This window comes from Psittacula echo (genome assembly GCF_963264785.1).
Source record: "Psittacula echo genome assembly, chromosome: 9".
NCBI lineage: Eukaryota > Metazoa > Chordata > Aves > Psittaciformes > Psittacidae > Psittacula > Psittacula echo.
Genome location: NC_137745.1, coordinates 22449096 through 22467646, shown reverse-complemented (window position 1 = coordinate 22467646; position 18551 = coordinate 22449096). Strand labels below are relative to the sequence as shown.

Sequence of the window (18551 nt, the reverse complement as noted above, 5' to 3'; positions counted from 1 at the left end):
GCTATTTGCAATGAATTAGCGTATGAAATTACCAACATGGCAACAAGGAATTTTACTGCATGGAACAAACTGGAAGTGGAACCATATGCCTGGAGTTTACCAAACACAGCACCCACGCTTAAGGAAATGGGGCAAGAGTAATCGTGACAGCTAAAGAGCCTTTATTCTGATCTCAGTAGTACACTTCCGTTTCTAGCCAATGTTGAAGGTGAGCAGAGAACAGAGTCCAATATAATATGCCTTTATGGAGGATAGGTCATGCCATATTGGCTCTGCAAACACATCACCTGATGGCCATAACCCCCACCCAAGGCCACACTCTGCAAACAGCATCCCAATAACAAGCCAAAAATCAGATAGAGCCTGAATCAACAGCCAGAATTGCCTCCACTGAGCAGCCCAGGAGTAAAAACCACCTTCATGGAGCTGGTGCCTTTGCAAACAGGCACTCAGGGTTCCTACTCCTGGGATAAAACGAGAGTTGAACTGACCTGTGAGGATATCCGTCCAAATCTGTGACATTAACTGCCACTCTTCCTTGAAAAGGGAACCATTTCTTTTAGGCATGGAAAGCCTGGAATATCTACTTCATGTGGGCATCAGCGCTGGCTCTGCAGAGCAGGAGGTGGATTCAGAGAGTACAAGTGGAGTTCCTCAAACAATGGCCAAGGGACTCATCTCTTTGGCATTGCAGCAGGGAGAATGCACTCTTTAAACAGCTTTTCTCCCCAAAGTTATGTAACAAATGAGTCTATATTTGTATTTATACTTAACTGAATCTGATCATATCATCTAGTGCTAGAATACTGTAGCTGAATCAGATTTATACCACAGGTGGAACTGATGCAGAAATGATTTTGCAAGCATTGTGAGACACATACAGTCCTAATTATCTTTCAGTATCTACCTCTGAACCTAGAGAAGTTGAAAGGAAGACAATGAATACACATCCCAGAAGAGAATAAACCAAAATGTCAGGGGTGCCATACATACAGAAATTAGCTGAGGATGCATTTCTTGAGTCTATTGCATCATTGTGCGCCAGGACTAAAGTTCTAAGGGTTATTTTGGTTTTCAAAACCCATCACAGAGACAGACAGATTTCTGGAACCAGTGGAGCTATTGACTAGTTTAAAGTGGCTTGAATTCTGTCTGTGATGTATGTATGAAGGCAGGCTGAGAAAGTTGGGGCTGTTCAGCCTGGAGAAGAGAAGGCTGCGTGGAGACCTCATAGCAGCCTTCCAGTATCTGAAGGGGGCCTACAAGGATGCTGGGCAGGGACTCTTCATTAGGGACTGTAGTGACAGGACAAGGGGTAACGGGTTCAAACTGAAACAGGGGAAGTTTAGATTGGATCTAAGGAAGAAATTCTTTACTGTGAGGGTGGTGAGGCACTGGAATGGGTTGCCCAGGGAGGTTGTGAATGCTCCATCCCTGGCGGTGTTCAAGGCCAGGTTGGACAGAGCCTTGGGTGCCATGGTTTAGTGTGGGGTGTCCCTGCCCATGGCAGGGGGTTTGGAACTGGATGATCTTAAGGTCCTTTCCAACCCTGACTGTTCTATGATTCTATGATTCGATGTGTTTAGATGTACCTGGATATTTGTTGCTCCATCCCTGGCAGTGTTCAAGGCCAGGCTGAATGCAATCATAGAAACTGCAACAAGGGTTAGAGGAAATCTTTTCCCAGAGTTGTTTAGGTTTCACTGATGTGGATTGACTGTGTTGCTCTCTTTTAGACAGGCTTAGGAAGGCTTGGACAGGATCATGCACAAATGTAGGCTGAGAAAGCGCAAGCAGTGCCTGTGCTAACCCTAGTAAGTGAACGTCTAGAACTCACCACGTTCTCCATGACCCCCGTCCTGTTGGCAAGCTCGCATTCCTCCGCATGCCCATTGCAGAAGCAGCTTCCCCGGATGATCAGGTCGTAAATAGCATAGTGGGCAAATCTCTGGGGTTTCTCCACCAATCCCAAGCCATGGCAGGGACAGTCCTGTCTTTTCAACAAAAGGAGGCGGAGATTGGTGAGTTTCAGGAGATCTTGAGCCTCAGGACTGTAGGGGTCTTCAATCTTGTTAGCTGGACTTAAGGCACGATAGATCACCTGAAAGACAGAGGATACACATCCAAGAATAGATGTAGGACTCCGCATACACAGCAAACATCCTAAGGTGATGCTCAGTAATAGTCTCTATTTAGAAGACTCTGCATAAACAGTTGTGGGGCTGTGACTGATCCCAGAACATCACAGCAAGCAACTGTGTACCTGCTTTCACTCCTGTGAGATAGGAAGTGCTTGTCTCACAGGAGTGAGATAACTAAGGAGTTTTGTCTAAGTGAGATAAGGAGGTTAAGCGTCATTCCCTGGGGTTACTGAGCCCAGTCACTTCTTGCTGTTCAGCAGACTAGAGAGCTGGTTGCATTCATACCCAGGATTAGATGTCGTCTATCATGTCCATGCTGACTCCAAATTGAGAGCTATTTTCTCCTCTGGTTAAGTTTTTCCATCACAGCAGAGGGACTTGCCCTCGGGGTTCTTTGGCCTTGCTTTAGAAGTGGTGACAGTGCCTGTCCGACTGACTGCAGAAGCGGAGTGAAAGCTTTTTGTTTCCATAGGGATCCCCTCTTTCTCTCCCTGTGTTTTCCTTTCTTTCTAGTGAACTGACCAGGATACTTGCAGCGTATAAAATACTTTTGCTCCTTTTTGCTTGCAGGAGCCAGAAAAGAGCTTGTGGGACATATCTGAAAGAGAGTTCTGTTGCGCGTTGGTGGCACATAGGGAGATAAACCCCCTTAAACTAACAGAATCAGCTGCCAGGCTTCACTCAGAACTATACCAGGCATACACCAGGCAGTGCCACAGCAAAGCAGTGCTACTTTTCCCACCTGCCTACTGCATTTTCTGCTTGGATTCTTCTTTTTTCTTGTAACCCCCTTCTCTTACACCGTCAGCTACTTACAAAGCTGCAAACAGGCCTGTTGGTGAGACCAGAGGTGCCTGTGTTTCCCTGTTTGACAGAGCTGTGGGCAGATTGCCCAGGCTGTGCAATGCAGGTGCCTTCATTCCCCTGAGCAATGAAGCCATGACAAAACAGCCCTGGCCTTTCCACCTCAATGCTTACATTCCCCCAGTCAACGGAACCATGAGCAAATGGCCCATTCTGCTTTGTCCAGGTGCCCAGCATTCCTTTTACTGATGGATTCACAGGACAAAGCCCCAGTCTCCACTCCCCAGTTCCCCAGGTCTCATCTTTCTAGTGGAAACCAGTTTTATGAACCCTGTCTCCTTCTTCCCAGTCCTCTGTGGACCACACAGAGGTGGAGGGGCTTCCCAGGGTCCTGAGGACCTGGGTGTGTACAGACACACACATCTTCCTCCATGTGGTCCGTTAACCAAAGACCAAGGCAGTGAACTGGATAGAATTGTTCCGCAGAGCTCACACATCTCAAAGCAGGATCAAAAACTAATTACTGGGATCATAATGGTTAAAAATCCTTGTGAAACTGTTTTAAATCAGGATAAACCAGAGAAACCAAGGGTAAAGCAGTCTGTTGAGTCACTGGGCTTTGTAAGCTCTATTGCCATACTTAGCTTTCTTGTCCATGGCTTCTGTAATATAGATGCTTAGTGAAAATGGTATCTCCTTTCAGGATGGCTCCCTGCAGGATACCTACAGCCTGCTGGCTCGAAAGCATGAATGTAAGAGGTACTTTGCTGCAGGACAAGACATCTGAAAAAAGGCAATCAATACGTTCTTAGCTTCTGCAAGATCTGCACTGCTCCTGCAGTGACCTCCTTAAACAAGGCTGGGCAAGAGGCTTAATGTCTCTGTGCCCCAGAGATCCCAGTTGTGAACAGCTATGGATCTCCTCACAGGAGACAGGAAGGGTGACTGGGCCTGTCTGGAAGAAAGGACTAGATAATGGCCAAAGAGTTTCTTTTTACTCTTTCTGGCATTATACTTCTGCTTGATGGTAATAGTCTTCCATTGTGCTCTGTTAGCTGAGAAGGACATCTTGTGTATTGTATTGCGCTACCAGAAACCTATTTAGTGCACAGTATGGTGAGTTGAAAGAGAGAGATTCATGTTTTGGGATCTCCAGTCAATTATCCACCCTCCCCATGCTTTAATGGCATCCATATAGCATCAAGTTCTTCAGGCAGAAGAGCAGCTGTTGGGTGCTCTTCTCTCATCACAGAGCCATTTGCTTACATGAAGCTGGATTGGGTTTTGTTTCTTCGCTTGACAGCTTGGAAGATGGGGGAGTTCCCTGTGGGTTCATTGTCTTGCAGATATTTTCATTTCTGGCCTTACATCTCTTGAGGAGAGTTGCTTTGACATTTTCCATATCCCCTTAGAGCTCTGGATGTTGTTTGTGAGTAGAGATGTTAATAACTTGGATGTCCCAGAGGGATTGTGGCATCCTTCTAAGAATAAAACCAGTATTCCATTCCAGTTGAGGTACAGGAGTTTGTATGATTAATTCATGGCCCATTTCTGTCTGGAATAAGCACAGTGGTGAGATTGGATTTGCTTGTCCTTCTGTCTCCCAAGGCAAGACTTGTTAAGTGTTACAGATCTGATTTGGGTGACATAACACTAGTGGAGTCTTTTGGGAGTGGCATTTCTGTGTTCTTGGATTCAACAGCCACTAAGGAATTAACCTTCCTTAACCTTGTAATAATCAAAGATATTGAGGATTTACTTAAACGAAGACATTTTCTGTCATCAGAGACAAAGCAGGTGTGTGGTGCCGGTGCCAGTACCAGTAGGTTTAGGTGAGCTGCATTTTGCACAGAGGTAGCACAGCTTTATTTCCTATCTAAATCAGTTTAGCATCATTTCATATGGGCATAAAACTGGGAAATGGAATTTCCCTCTCTCTTTGTTTCTGGAGGACATGTTCTCCTTGAAATATTGGTGATTAAAACCCTTGAGGACAAGGAAGAGTATAAAGTAATCACCATCTCTTGGCTCAGATTTAATACTGGTTTCTTCTCACATTAAAGTGCCAGCCATTAGATCTTCCTTAATGTATGTGTTCACTACTGGCAGGAGCAATATGTCACAATCCGTAAGTTGTACTTAGTCTACTGTGTGAACTGATTCAAGTAACTGTAGAGTGGGAGGAATGTTTAAACCAAATCTGATATTTCACCTTACATGCCTTGAATCATTTTTCATAAATGAATAATTTACCTAAAAAAAAAAAACCAAACCAAACCATTAAACTTCATTTCTGTACTAGAAAGCCATGATTCTACTTTAAATGAATGTATTTGGGGTTATGGTTCCCTAAGAATACGTGAATCCTAAATTAGGAGCCAGATTGGTGGTGGTTGTATGGATGGGTTGATGATCTTGGATGGTACAGGGGAGAATTTCATTTCTGTAAAAGAGAAAGAGATGTCACTGTGAGCAGGACACTGAGTTGGGAATGCAACCGTGTGGTCAAAGCCAAATTGTTCCATGTTGTTTATGTTTCTGAAGCCTATGGAGCAGAATCCTTCTGTACAGACGGATGTTTGACTTTTGCAGAAAGGCTGAAATATGATTCATTTTTCATTTCCCAGACATAACCATCCAAATGTGCAGTTTTCTGTTATATTCATGTAAAAGACATGAAAAGACTGCAATGAATAAAAAAGTGCTTTCTTTTAATGAAGGTACGAGCTCTGACAAGAGCTTCCCATGATGCTGACTGTAAAGCTATTTCTCATCTGATGAAATCTCTGCTATCAAGCTCTGTTCTTGCTTTGCTGCAACAGGTTGCTCTGGATGTCCTAGTCCTTTCTCTAAACATCAGAGTGCAGCTTTCATACAAGTAGCATGTGCACAGAGCAGAGAAATGATGCTGACCAGGTCTTCTAAAGGACACCTTAGAAGTCTTTCTGCTTCAATTGAATTGAGTGGAAGTGGGAAGTATTCAGCACCTCTACAGTCTCACCCCTTTGTGGAAATACACCCTAGATCCTGAGTTCCCCTTATAATCAGGAGCTGCCACCAGAGCTAAACGCTGAGTAGGACATTCACGCTTATCTGCATATCTGCTATCAAGCGCATATTTGTCATTCTCATCTTCAAAAGTCAATCAGCTCGCCTCAAAAAGATGGGCACTGCCCTGGCCTCTCCTGACCTTTCTGAGATCAAGGAAGTCTGGAGAATGCTGCCAGTGTGCAGAGCTGTAAAGGTAGCCAGTGTTAGAGGCCTGGTTTTGCTGTACACAACTTGGCACAGCTTCACATGGGGTGATGTTTTATCGCCAATCAAGAGAGCATCTTCATTCCGGAGACAGGGTCTCAGACTTTTGGTTCCTTGCCATATGCTTTGCTTCACCATTCCTGATGCAGAAAATTCTGTTTTCTTAACCTGATCTTCCAGCCAGTATTAGTCGGAAAAGATGTGGACACAGCAAAGGTTCCCCCTTGCAAGCTCATAGCCTGAGGTCAAAGAATCTGAGTCATAACTGGAGGGCAGTGCCAACGTATGGCCTGCTACAAAAGAAGATCCTGTGCAGAACAAGCATTTGATGTTACAAACCATCCTTAAGCTATGCTGATCGTGTTGCACACAATCAGGTTAACGAGGTCAGAAATGTCTGTGTGCTTATTCTAGGCCCAACAGAAGGAAGCTGCAATAAAATCTCCCATCAGCCCTAAATCCGCTTCATTAAGAGATTTTCATGCGAGTTGATTTTGTTCTTCAAAGAATAGTAAACAATTGTCTCAGATTTTTTCCTGCCCAGTGGCATATATCCTCTGGTTTATTTGATGGAGCCCCTTGGCTAAAACTAATTCTTCTATCTTGTGGTACAGTAGTGTTCACTAAGTAGTTTTCTTCCTGTTTGGAAATTCTGTTGGAGCACAAGTCTAGCTATTCCCTTAGCTATTAGAAGGCCCATTCTGATGATTCATGGAATAGTGGTTTTTAGTCAGGATCTGCTGCTTTTCTGTCCCCCCAGAGAATAAAACTTGAAGACAGTATAGAATATGATGGCTTCTTAATGAAATATTTGTGCATTTGATTATTTAAATTGACCTGGGGAGACTCAGCTACTACCAAGACAGTGGCATCTTGGATTCATTCTGTTTCCCAAAACAGAGAGGGTCAATATCCCTTCAATTTACATTTGCTTTGAGGTTATTCCAGTAATCCAGTCCATGTGGCATTAATATTAATATTTAGGCATTGCTACCAATATGATGATGGGGAAAGACAGGCAGACAAATCTGAAGAGCCATGCAGTCTTTTTCTCTTCCTCAAACAAAATGTACTCTGTAGGTTCAGGCTATCCACAGATGTAAATCTGTAGCTCTATGTACAAAGGCAAGGTTTGCAGGGAGAAGCAGTATCTTCTGCCAAGTCAGGGAATGGATTTGGAGTGCAAGATCTAGGCTATTGGGTACAAAACCCTTCAGCTTGCAGTCTGTGTACAGGGAATGGACAAAATTCCTTTCATTCTACATAGCTCCCACTCACAAAGTGCGGCGTCCTTTGTCACTATGAGGAATTATACTTGCTCTGGACGGCAAAGGGTGGCACGAGGAGTTCTGTGATGCAAACAGCCCATCTGGGAACTGGACTGAGCACGAGGAGACTCATTTCACTCCATCTGCTGAATTGTCAGGGAAAGGTAAAACAACCCATCGCTGTCAGTGTCAACCAATGTCAGCCAAGCTGTTCTCTCATGGGAAACCATTGTAAGTGGAGCCACTTGTATCTCTAGGTCTTGCCTGAAACCTTACACATGAACAGACTTCGCTGTGTGTATAGGCTCACCATGACAGTGATGTGTGGACAAGTGTAGAGCAAACAGTTCAGTGTTCTTTTGCCTGGAGTTTGACCATTACAGCAATGAATCCCTAAGATTTATGGCATTTTAGACAAGAACTTTTTCACAGTTGAGACTTCAAATAAGTAATGGCTGCAACCCCACTGAGGTTTGATAGAACGGGGTGAGAAGAAGCATTTGATATCTGCTGCCTTCTATGTTCAGGAAATACAGAAGCAATGCTCAAAATCCAAATGTCTCTGAAACGGCCCATCACAAACCAGGTCAAAGTAGGACACTTGGTGCCCCCTTGAAGTTCGCTTGCCAGGGATGGGAATGCTGCAGTGGTGTCAGTTCACGTTCCCTTCAGAGACAAATCCTTGAGCCTCTTAATTCTTCCTCCAGGAAGCAGGGCCTGGCAGTGCTGTCTGCTTGTTTACACTGCTAGTGTTAACTGCTTCCTCTCAACTTGCCTCTGCATTCTGTCTCCTCTACAGTTCAAGTTAAAGCAAACGCTGAACAGACAGCCCTAGTCATAACATTCGGGCACTTACCTTCACTAGTGACTAATGCCTCCTGGAATCGTTTCTGTCTGGCACTCAGAATAACCCGAGCATCGTGCAACTTGGAGAAGCCAGCCCTGATGACTGTTGGACAAATCACTGCAATACAAGACCCTGCCCTTGCATCTTAGCTACTAGGAATTCACCCTTGTGATGTGCTGAGCATGTTTCTTTTCAGTGACCCCATGGCTATATGAGATCAGACCTTGAAGAAGCCACTGAAGCCTAATGGTGACCTCTTGAATTATTGATGTTGCCACTTAATGAGGTATGCGTGTGTGTGCGGGGGATCCTCCTTTGTTTATCAGAAGGTTTGGCATGGATACAGGAAAAGAGGAGCCTGAGAAAAGACAGCAAAAAATGTAGGTCCTTGGAACAGGACCACATACACTCCACAGAGCCCTGGCCTGGTTTGGTGTCTGTGTGCAGTGGTCCCTCGCTGCCAGAACTTGCTCAAGGAGTCCTTGTAGACAAAGGCAGCAGAGGTCTTCAGGGCCAGTGCAGAGGAAGAGGCCTTCCATAGGGTTGACTGTGGCTTCTGACTGAGCAACCTGGCGGCTTTTGAAGCAGACAGAAGTGCATCCATCCCATCGCACCACTTCTTGATCTGGCATTCACAGAGAGTGTTTGGAAGAGTGATGGAAAGTCTTTTCGCTACAAAGTGAGTCCACTCATCTCTGACAAAAGGCACTGCTGGGGACTTCTGTCCCTAAAGAGGTCACCACAGGATGCAAAACGGAGGATGAGCAGGTCTTTTGTGCAAGGCACACTTAACATGTTGCCATAGAAACCAGTTCCTTAATTCAGGCATACACAATTCTTCCAGCCCCCAGTGAATTCCAGTAATGGGTTTATTATATCACACTTCATTGGTGTCATCTGTCACGCAGACACTCACATAAATGAACCAGCCTTCAATTCAAAACTCCTTCCCAGTAGCCAGACCCAGTAGGGAAAGGGTCTCCTCTTGGGTCTGGTGGTTATAAGCAGGTCAGTGTGCTACCCTACTTTGCATGCTAATGTCTTCCTTCCATGCAAACATCTTCTTCAGTGGAGGAGAACATTTGTTTTCATTTCCTGATATTCCAGTTTATTAAACACGTGCTCCTAATCTCTCAAATCATTGCATGCACATGCTGTCAGGATGCAGGTTGAAACATTTTGGTCCCAGTTTCCCCCCATATGATGTTTAAGCTATAAGTCACACTCGTGTCTGATGCAATGTTGTCATTTCTCCTTTTGTTTGGGCCAGAGGCTTGATTTACATTCGCTGATCTGAAGGCTCCTTTTAGGCTCCTGAAGTATATAGCACAGTGGTTTTAGATCAGACAAACAGATGGACAAGTAGGTAAGAAAGTTCTCTGTTGATGCCTATAGATGCACTTACAGTAGATTAACAGATTCTAAAAAGGTGGGGTTGGTTTGAGTTCATGGTGTTATGTTGAAAGTTGGTGTACTGAAGATGATGAGCATAGGATCTCTCTCATGAAGACAGGTTGAGAGAGATGGGCTTGTTCAGCCTGGAGAAGAGAAGGCTCCAGGGGGGATCTAGGATCTCAGATACAGAGATTTTAGCTGCAGAATTCTGTACTCTGGATCTCAACAGGAGTAAGGGATTTAGTAAGTGCTGGAGTAAAAGAAAACTGCAATAGAGACATGAGGAAGTTCTCTCCTTGCATTTCTACAGGACTTGTTCCCCAAAGCATGACATCTTCTGTCTCAGCTGTACCTTATCTGGATGGAATGGAGATGTGTGGCCCTGTCAGAGGTGAAAGAGAAGGGACAGTCTACAAGGGATATACCTTAACTTAGTGATACATTATGTTCTGTTGTGATGTTTTCACACCACTCACCCAAATGTCTTTCGCTTCCATTCTAGCCTCCTAAAAGTTCCTTTTCTACCAAGTTTTCCATCATGCTCCCAGGAAAAGCCTCTTTCAGTGGTCTCGGAGGACCACCAGCGTGTGCTGCCTCAGGGAGATGCATCTCAGTTTATAGTTGCGTGTAAGCTACTGCAGCTCTACCACCTTCTCATTTCACACTTACGTTCTCACTTCTGGAAGCCAGTTCCCCTGAAATCTTGCTTCATGATGTGTCCAACATGGGTTTTAAACCAAAGTGTTCTTAGTAACCATCTCTTTTTTGATTCCTTTTGTGCCCTGTTAAAAGGAATTTGTGCCACTTCTCTAAATGAATAGGACAACGCTCAAGAAAAACCTGAGTGGCATTGAGTGGAAATTGCTCCAGCCCCTTCAGCAGAGAATACCAGCACTTATCTCAGGGCATTAATGACCATTTAGTTTGGAATGGGTTTGGTCATTTCAGAAATGCTGTGAGCTTGTGACGTCCTCAGCAATCCAGGGCTCAGCCAGGATCAGTAACTGGGTAGGTTGGAGTCGAGATGGGAAAGAAGCAGAGAACACTGCAGAAAGTAATGGAGATTCATTCAGCTTCCTTCCAAGTCAGCTGTGAGTCAGTGCTTGAAGGGATGCTCTGGTGGCATTTGTGACATCTCCAAAATAAGGTGGAAAGTGACAGCTCTGAGATACATGAGCAAAGCTCCTGTGAGACTTGTAGTGACAGTAGCAGTGTCAGGCAAACCTGAGCAGGCACCACTTTAAATAGCTGTGCTCTGCCTTCCTTTATTTTCATTCACAAAAGGATCTGCTGTGTCACATTGCTGTCCTGAAAAGCCCGATGCCTTTGCACCCTTGCCATAGTGGCATGTCGTGAATTCATTAAGAGGCCTCTGTAAAGTCTATCCAGAACTTCAGAATGCTTTTGGGTTAATGTGCTGTGGAAACAGTATTTGTCCTGTTCTCTGCGAAGTTGCTTCCTGTGTGCTCCTCTCTGGAAGAAATGATCTCTATGAATTCAATTCATGTAACAGTTGATGGAAGCATCTGGGATCTGCAAGGGTGACCTGTAAATATATGACTGTTCTTACTGTTACTGGTGGTTTTGAACATCTACTACCACGGCGCTGATGGATTTAAGCATACACATATTCATTGTGCGGTAGCTGCTGCCCAAGCTGACAGAATCATTTTGACACTTGTTATCACAAAGGCTTGTGTTGAATGAATGTTTTATTATTTGATTTTCTGCCATGCACTTCTCAGATTTGTTGTAGCAGCAGCACATGGTCTTGATGATATTCCCCAAGGTAAAGTAAGCACAAAAGCTAACAGTGCAGGGCAAAAGGGGATACCGTACTAGAGAAGGGAGAGCTGTTTTGTATGTAAGGCCAAGGCATTTGCCTCAGACCTTGTATTCTGTTCCTTACTCAAGCAGAATTGTCCTGCTTCACCTTTCTGTGCTATTCTTCCCCATCTGTGGAACGGCAACAGGACCCTGAGATGGCGCTGGAGATCATCAAATGGATCTTGCGAAGTACTTCATATTTTAGATTGATAAGCACACAAGAATGGGAATTGTGTTAGTTACCTAGATTCTGTATTGATGTGGCAAACTGTAATCTCTCTGCAGAAGACATTTGGATGTATTTGACTTAAATGTATCATAACTGACCAGCGGAATTGCTACTCCAGGAACAAGGCAGCTCAGTAGTTAGATGATCTGCTCCAGATTTCTAGGACGTAGAGATGCTTCCTGGCCTGTTGCACGAAGAGGAGCTCGGTCCTTAGTGCAGTTTCCCTGTGTCAGGTATAGTACACTAGCTTGTTTCACAAGTGCATTTGGAAGTGCACTGCTGAAACCCCTGTGGGTTTTGAAGTCCATCTGGATCATTCATCTCACACCTGAGCTTAGTGTGCAGCAAAGTATTACTGCCAAACCTGCATGATCACTTCCAGACAGGGAGACCAAGAGGATTGGGACTTCTCTGAGGAAGAGAGAAGGAAGTGAAAGGACTCCAGCTTCTGTTGTGGCTATAGGAATGTCTTATAATCTCCTTTTGTGCCTTTACGTCTGCTCTTTTCCCACTCAGATAGTGAAACCTGGCTACTCACTTCCATTTCCCATTCCTGGATCCTTTGGCTTGATACAGAGTGGTTGCCCCCAGCAAGAAGTTTACATTAAACTTAGGGGAAGGATGCATTTAAAAGTCATCGAATCATCCAGGACTTTACAGATGGAGAAGAAAAGGAATGACCATGTAGGTGTTAGTGAGTTTGTCCTATGATCTTCAAATATTTGCTATTGTACCTTCTTGAAAGTCTGTTTTATTTGTATTAAACATCCAAATGCCATAACTTTGTCTATGGCCACACTCAGAGAGCTGTGGTCAATGGCTCAGTGTCCAAGTGGAAGCCCATGACAAGTGGTGCTCCTCAGGGGTTGGTATTGGGACCGGTGCTGTTCAGCTTGATCTAGTTCAGGATGTCCCTGCTCATTGCAAGGGGATTGGACTAGATGACCTTTGAAGGTCCCTTCCAGCCCAAACTATTCTATGATTCTACGACCATGCAGTTCGTGTCATCCTAAAGCAGGAAAACAGTTTGCATAGATCAGACTCTATAAATGTGTATTTCCCTACATCTATTTGGTTGGAATTCTAGCTCAGTTCCTGGCACCTGCCATGTAAAATTAGGCAGTGTTAATCCTATCCTGTGCAACTCTCATAAAAGAAATTTCTTATGGCTTTTCTATTCATTTTCATTGATATATAATTCTTCTTCTTACCCTTCATTTTCTAACACAAAGCTTTTGGGAACGGGTGACCTTTCTTCATTTATATGTGTGGCATCTCTTTGAGTACATGCTCTCTGATATTCAGCCAGTCTTCAGCTGTTTGACATTAAACTCAGTCCAAACCTCAGTTACTACTTACCTCTCCTCTGGTGCAGGGCATTGCATCTGAATACCTGGACGTGCACATGGAGCCCTCCTCAATCAGATCATCCTGGAGTCCAAAAGTCGCTGTACAGTTGACAGAGAAATACTTGTAGGGCCTCCAAGTCTGCCCGTAGTCCTGGGATCTTTCCAACACCATCGCAGCTGGGCGAGGTGACTTGAACACAGCAATGACGTGGGTCAGGTAGAATTCTGTTTCAAAGTCCAGTCTGATTTCTTCCCTGTGTACCCCTTGGGCAGACTGCCACCAGGAGATGGGGTTTGCAAAGAAGTCATCCGTCATGTCAGCAGGGAGATGGGAGTTATCAGGCTGGTTGGCATTGCACTTGGTGCAGCGAGGCTGCCCACAGCCGTGGGTGACCCGATGGAGGAGATTCTGGTCTGGGTAGAAGCAGTAGAGCTCTGTGCTGTTCTGGCCACACGTGGTGAGGGTGACCGGTGTCCTCCCTGTCGCCAGGTTTCCCACTGGAGGGTTGCAGGACCGGCCATTGCAGCGGAAGGCTCGGAGCCTGGTGGGGTCTGAAACACAGGCAAAGAAACACAGCAAGGAGAGTTTCTCACACAGTTGTCAGGCTGTAACATAGGTGACCATACAAACGATTGGGGTCCTCGTTTGGGGAGTGACATACTTCTAAGGAGAGCTACTTCATCTTTTCACACAAAGTTGGGAGGGAATTTCTTAGTAAATCTAGTCCTTGGTTTTGGTCCTGACTCAGAAACTGAGGTCTTTAGAAAATTCATGCTCGTGGTGCTTCGCTTTGATACACCAGTTGAAAATGCAGTTGTGTCCATCTAAATTTGATGGTTAAACTTGAATTTCATGTTTAAACACAGAAATCTTGTGTTTTCTTACTTTCAGTCCTGTAAAGCTCTGTAACAAGTCTATATACAAGTCCAGAGGAGGCCACGAGGATGATCAGGGGACTGGAGCACCTCCAATATGGAGACAGGCTGAGAAAGTTGGGGCTGTTCAGCCTGGAGAAGAGAAGGCTGCGTGGAGACCTCAGAGCAGCCTTCCAGTATCTGAAGGGGGCTACAAGGATGCTGGGGATGGACTCTTCCCCAGGGACTGCAGTGACAGGACAAGGGGTAACGGGTTCAAACTGAAACAGGGGAAGTTTAGATTGGATCTAAGGAAGAAATTCTTTACTGTGAGGGTGGTGAGGCACTGGAATGGGTTGCCCAGGGAGGTTGTGAATGCTCCATCCTTGGCGGTGTTCAAGGCCAGGTTGGACAGAGCCTTGGGTGCCATGGTTTAGTGTGAGGTGTCCCTGCCCATGGCAGGGGGGTTGGAACTGGATGATCTTAAGGTCCTTTCCAACCCTGACTATTCTATGATTCTAACTGAGGCTGAATCTGTTCAATGCATTTATTTTCATTGTTACCAGAAAGAGAAGCCAAACTATACTACACATTGTAGATACATTAAAGAAAGAGACTGTTGCTGCCCAACTCATTACAGACACTAATTACACATACAAACACAGAAAGAATGCATGTATTTCTGCTGTTATGCATTACTGGCATCATTTTGAAGGATGTTGAGTTTCTGCTGCTCCTATTGAGATCAGCCGGAGTTGTTTATACTTAGAAGAGTTTAAAACCAAGTCTCTTGTTTAAATACCTTGACATGGACATAAAGTGACAATATTGTTTGTCAAATTTGCAAATACTGGCAAATTTGGGGGTATCTTCCATGTGTACAACTGCTTCTGAATTAGAAAGGGTAGGAATAACTACAAAGTCTTAATATTGTTGGAAATCAGTCGTTCTTTAACTGGCATTAAAGGTCATTCCAAAACCTTACCATGCTGGTGAAAATTGCATTTCTAATGACATACAACGGCCTCTTTGCAACTTAACAGTCTAGAAGGAGTTAAAGAGTGACCTTGCAAGGTCATGAATCTAATCCAAGAGGTCACAAGTCAGATGGCTGGATGCAAGTCCTACAGGAAATGACCCTTCCAATGAAACCTAGGATGACCGTAAACCCTGGGTAATCCAGGAGCAGTTCAGAGGTCAGCTATTGGTTCAACAGTCTAGGTCAACATTTAAAATCCCTCCTTGGTTTTTATTCAGCCTTTCCCCGAGCAAAATTAATTTTAAAATGAAGTTATGTCAAAGAAAAGACTCTAATTCAGCCCTATAAAAATACTGAAACTGTAAATGTAGTTGCATCTTTCCAAAGGGAATGTTTAAGGTGAAAACTAGTGTGTAACATGCAAGGTTTTGCCTCTTGAGTTGTTTCTGTCCTTAGTTCCTTCATGACATTTCTGCCCAGGCCAGAAGAGGAAGGTCAGAGATGGGCACTGGTTTGGAAAACACCTCGTGCATTTTGCTTCCCAGGATTAGGATGCAAAACAAAGTTGCTGTATGTCTATGGAATCCTATTGACCAAGGGAGTATACTGTCTTAGCTTACATGGAGCATAAGGTAGTCTTAACCCTCAGGTAGCAAGAAATCAGATCATCCTAAAATGCCCTTGACTACTCTTAGGAGCAAGTGGAAGCTGCCTTCAAAGGAGCTTGGACTTAGTGTGTATGCCTTGCAGACACTAAGCAGCAGGCTCAAGGAAAGAGGAGGTATCTGGAGACACAGTAGTAGTGGTTTCCTGCTGGTGGAGATTGTCTTTCACCAGTGGTTGGAATGGGCTGGCTAAGATGTTTTCTAGTATCCCAGCGAAGTCCTAGGTGACTGCAGCAATGCCTGAATTACATGTGCTCCTATAGTCCTCGGATCAGAGGAATGAAAGCTGCCCCTCCTCAGTCCCACCACTGCCTGTGCCAGCAGAGATGGATTTTCATGACACAGGATTTGCTGCAGAAGTCAGCTGGAGAGGAAAGGAGATGGGGATGCTTGGCTCTATCAGTTCTGTTCTTGGCTCCCCAGCTTCAACTGAGCAGGTGATTCCTAGTGGTAACGGAGATCCTCCAGCCAGCCCTCACACCATCCTCACTGCTTAATGACCGTTTCGATGTATTTTCTTTCTGATTATGAACTTCTTGCTCCATCCGAGCCTGGTACAGGTACAGAGGAACACCAGGAGCTGCAGAGATTTTATCTGGGAGGTTCCTTGCAATATCTCTGAGGCTTTTTGTCCTGAGAAAGGATTCAGGTTTGCAGGTCATCAAAACCACAGTGAGCCTCAAGAATGTCTTTGCAAATGGCATTTAGGTTGGTGTTCATGTGCAAGGTGTTCGGTAAAAGTTACTGGAAATAAGGAAACCACAGTAATTTCTGTGTTTAAAGTAGATTGGGTATTAGCTGATGTTGCTCAGTGCTGCAGAAAGATGTCATCTTTGCCTCCAGACAATTTAATGGGGCTGATCTTATAACTGAACTTGGAACAAGCATTAGCTCAAAGAGTCAGGTTACTTAGTTTTGATTAAGAATGCATTCATGTTGCAAGTGCTATTGGATTATAGATAAATATACCATATAATTAAAAGAAAGTCCATCTCTGTTGATGCATCACACCACTGAAGCTTTTCTGAAGGAAATGGGATGCAGGAGTTCTGAATTCAAGGACTTATATAGGGGAAGCTTTGCAGACAAGGATGTCAGAAAGTAAAAAAGGAAACTTTTATTAAAGGGAATGGCTGCTTTTGATATTTCCCATAAATGGGCTATTAGTCTGGTATTGAGTTTTTCAGCTGATTTATCTGAACCTGGAAAAGGAAGAAAACCATGGTTGTTCTCTTGCATAAGAGTCACAAGAAGGCTGATTTCCTCCGCCTGCTAATGCAGCAATATCAATAAACAGTTCCTGTCTGAACTGCTGTGTCGTTAGGAAAATGGGAGAAGAACAAAGTGTAAATGAGCAGAAGGGAGCTGGAAAACAAAATCTGCAGTCGATTAAAAGCTTTGTGTTTAAAGAAATCAATTGGCAGGACATTGCGTGGCCACAAGGATGCTGCAGCCTGTCCATCACTCGCCGATTCTGGGGAAACAACATGAAATGTAGAATCTGGACAGCGAGGGGAGACTGCTGCAGGACAGAAACAGCAGCAGGAGAACAAACGACTCACCCCAAGTGCCAGGAGGACTCACTGAATAATTCATAGAGAACTAAACACTTTGATTGCGCATGGGCACTGCATGTTATTATGGAGTTGACGAGCTTTTACTCCATAGAGGATGGGTTTACTCCATAGAGAATGGTTTTACTCCATACAGGATGGCTATGGTGTGGTATGATTAATTTATTTGTCTGTTTTCTGGTTCCTCGGAGCTGTGCCACAAAGTGGCAGGTCAATGGCACATGCCCAGCACGTGTTGTAACAACAGCATTACCCAATGGTTAGGGAATCCCACAGTTGAAGGAAGGTCACACTACTGATATTCCTGGGACACCATCTCAAGCAGGCATCTCTTACTTACCTTGGAATTTAATGGAACATTGTAGACATTAACTAAGAACAGGGTTTTTAGGGCTTTTTTCACCCTCCATTGAATACTTGACATTAGAAAGGTCATATGGTCACTCAAAGCCTGCTGAGATGACTGGAGAGCTGCCTTTTGTGAGTGATTTTAATTGGAATTTCTATTTCTTTTCCATGTCTAATTTATGACTGTGTGTGTCCAAGTCTCCTATGGTGAAACAGGAGAGTGAATTTCACAGTTCTGAGCAACATGTGAACACTAAAACCTTTGGTCATCTTCTGCTATGATTTTGATGGAGCACTTTGAGCATGTTATGTCCAACCTGGATTTCTCTTGTTCTGTATCTGTTTAGCTTTTTCCTTAATAACTAAAAACTTTAGATGTTCTTTTGAAGCCAAGCACTCTGGGGACAGAAGTGGCACAAGTTTTTACTAGTCAGACCTAGAACTTCACCCCTTAATGCTGTTACAACACAAGTGCCATACAACCCTTTGTTGTCTGGGGCCAACGTGCAATAAGTTTGGCAAGTCTTCATCCATTTATGAGTAGCCTGATGTATTTCTGCACTAAAATAGCCCTAATAACTGGAGCTACAGAGCCAACCTTCATAAATACCCCAGAGGTGAAGTTCTGAATATGCTACAAACCCATCTGCTTCCGTGACCTGAGGCATGGACAGAAGAATAAGATCCCAGGTCTGGGCTCTCATCCACTGTGTCCAGTTGCAGTTTGCTGCCCACATCCTTTCTGGAGCAGCAACAGGCTTCAGCACCTACAACTTCATTTACAGAGGAGCTGAGTAACCTGAGCCCAGAGGAAACCTGTCTTAACAACTGTCCCAATATGCAAGAGACCACTGCAGAGGGAAGGGAGCAGCGCTAGGGAAAGATCACCCAAGTGTCACATCTCACAATATAAAACCTAAGTGACTCCTCCAGCCTAACCACTAAGGGGTTTTATTTTCCTTTGGCATTCCATTTAAAGATCCAAGCAGCCAATCTTGACATCCAGACTGACTTC

General features: G+C 44.4%; 1 protein-coding gene across 1 annotated transcript in view; it reads right to left on the bottom strand.

Annotated features, from left to right (window-relative positions):
* The window catches only part of LOC308225049 (netrin-4-like), a gene marked incomplete at both ends in the record, with an annotated part of 46580 nt that overhangs the window by 26417 nt on the left and 1612 nt on the right, over positions 1–18551 (bottom strand). The window contains 2 exons of the mRNA XM_080625510.1: positions 1838–2101; positions 13126–13667. Coding sequence (XP_080481636.1) covers positions 1838–2101; positions 13126–13667 — 806 coding nt within the window. The remainder of the gene's footprint in view (positions 1–1837; positions 2102–13125; positions 13668–18551) is intronic.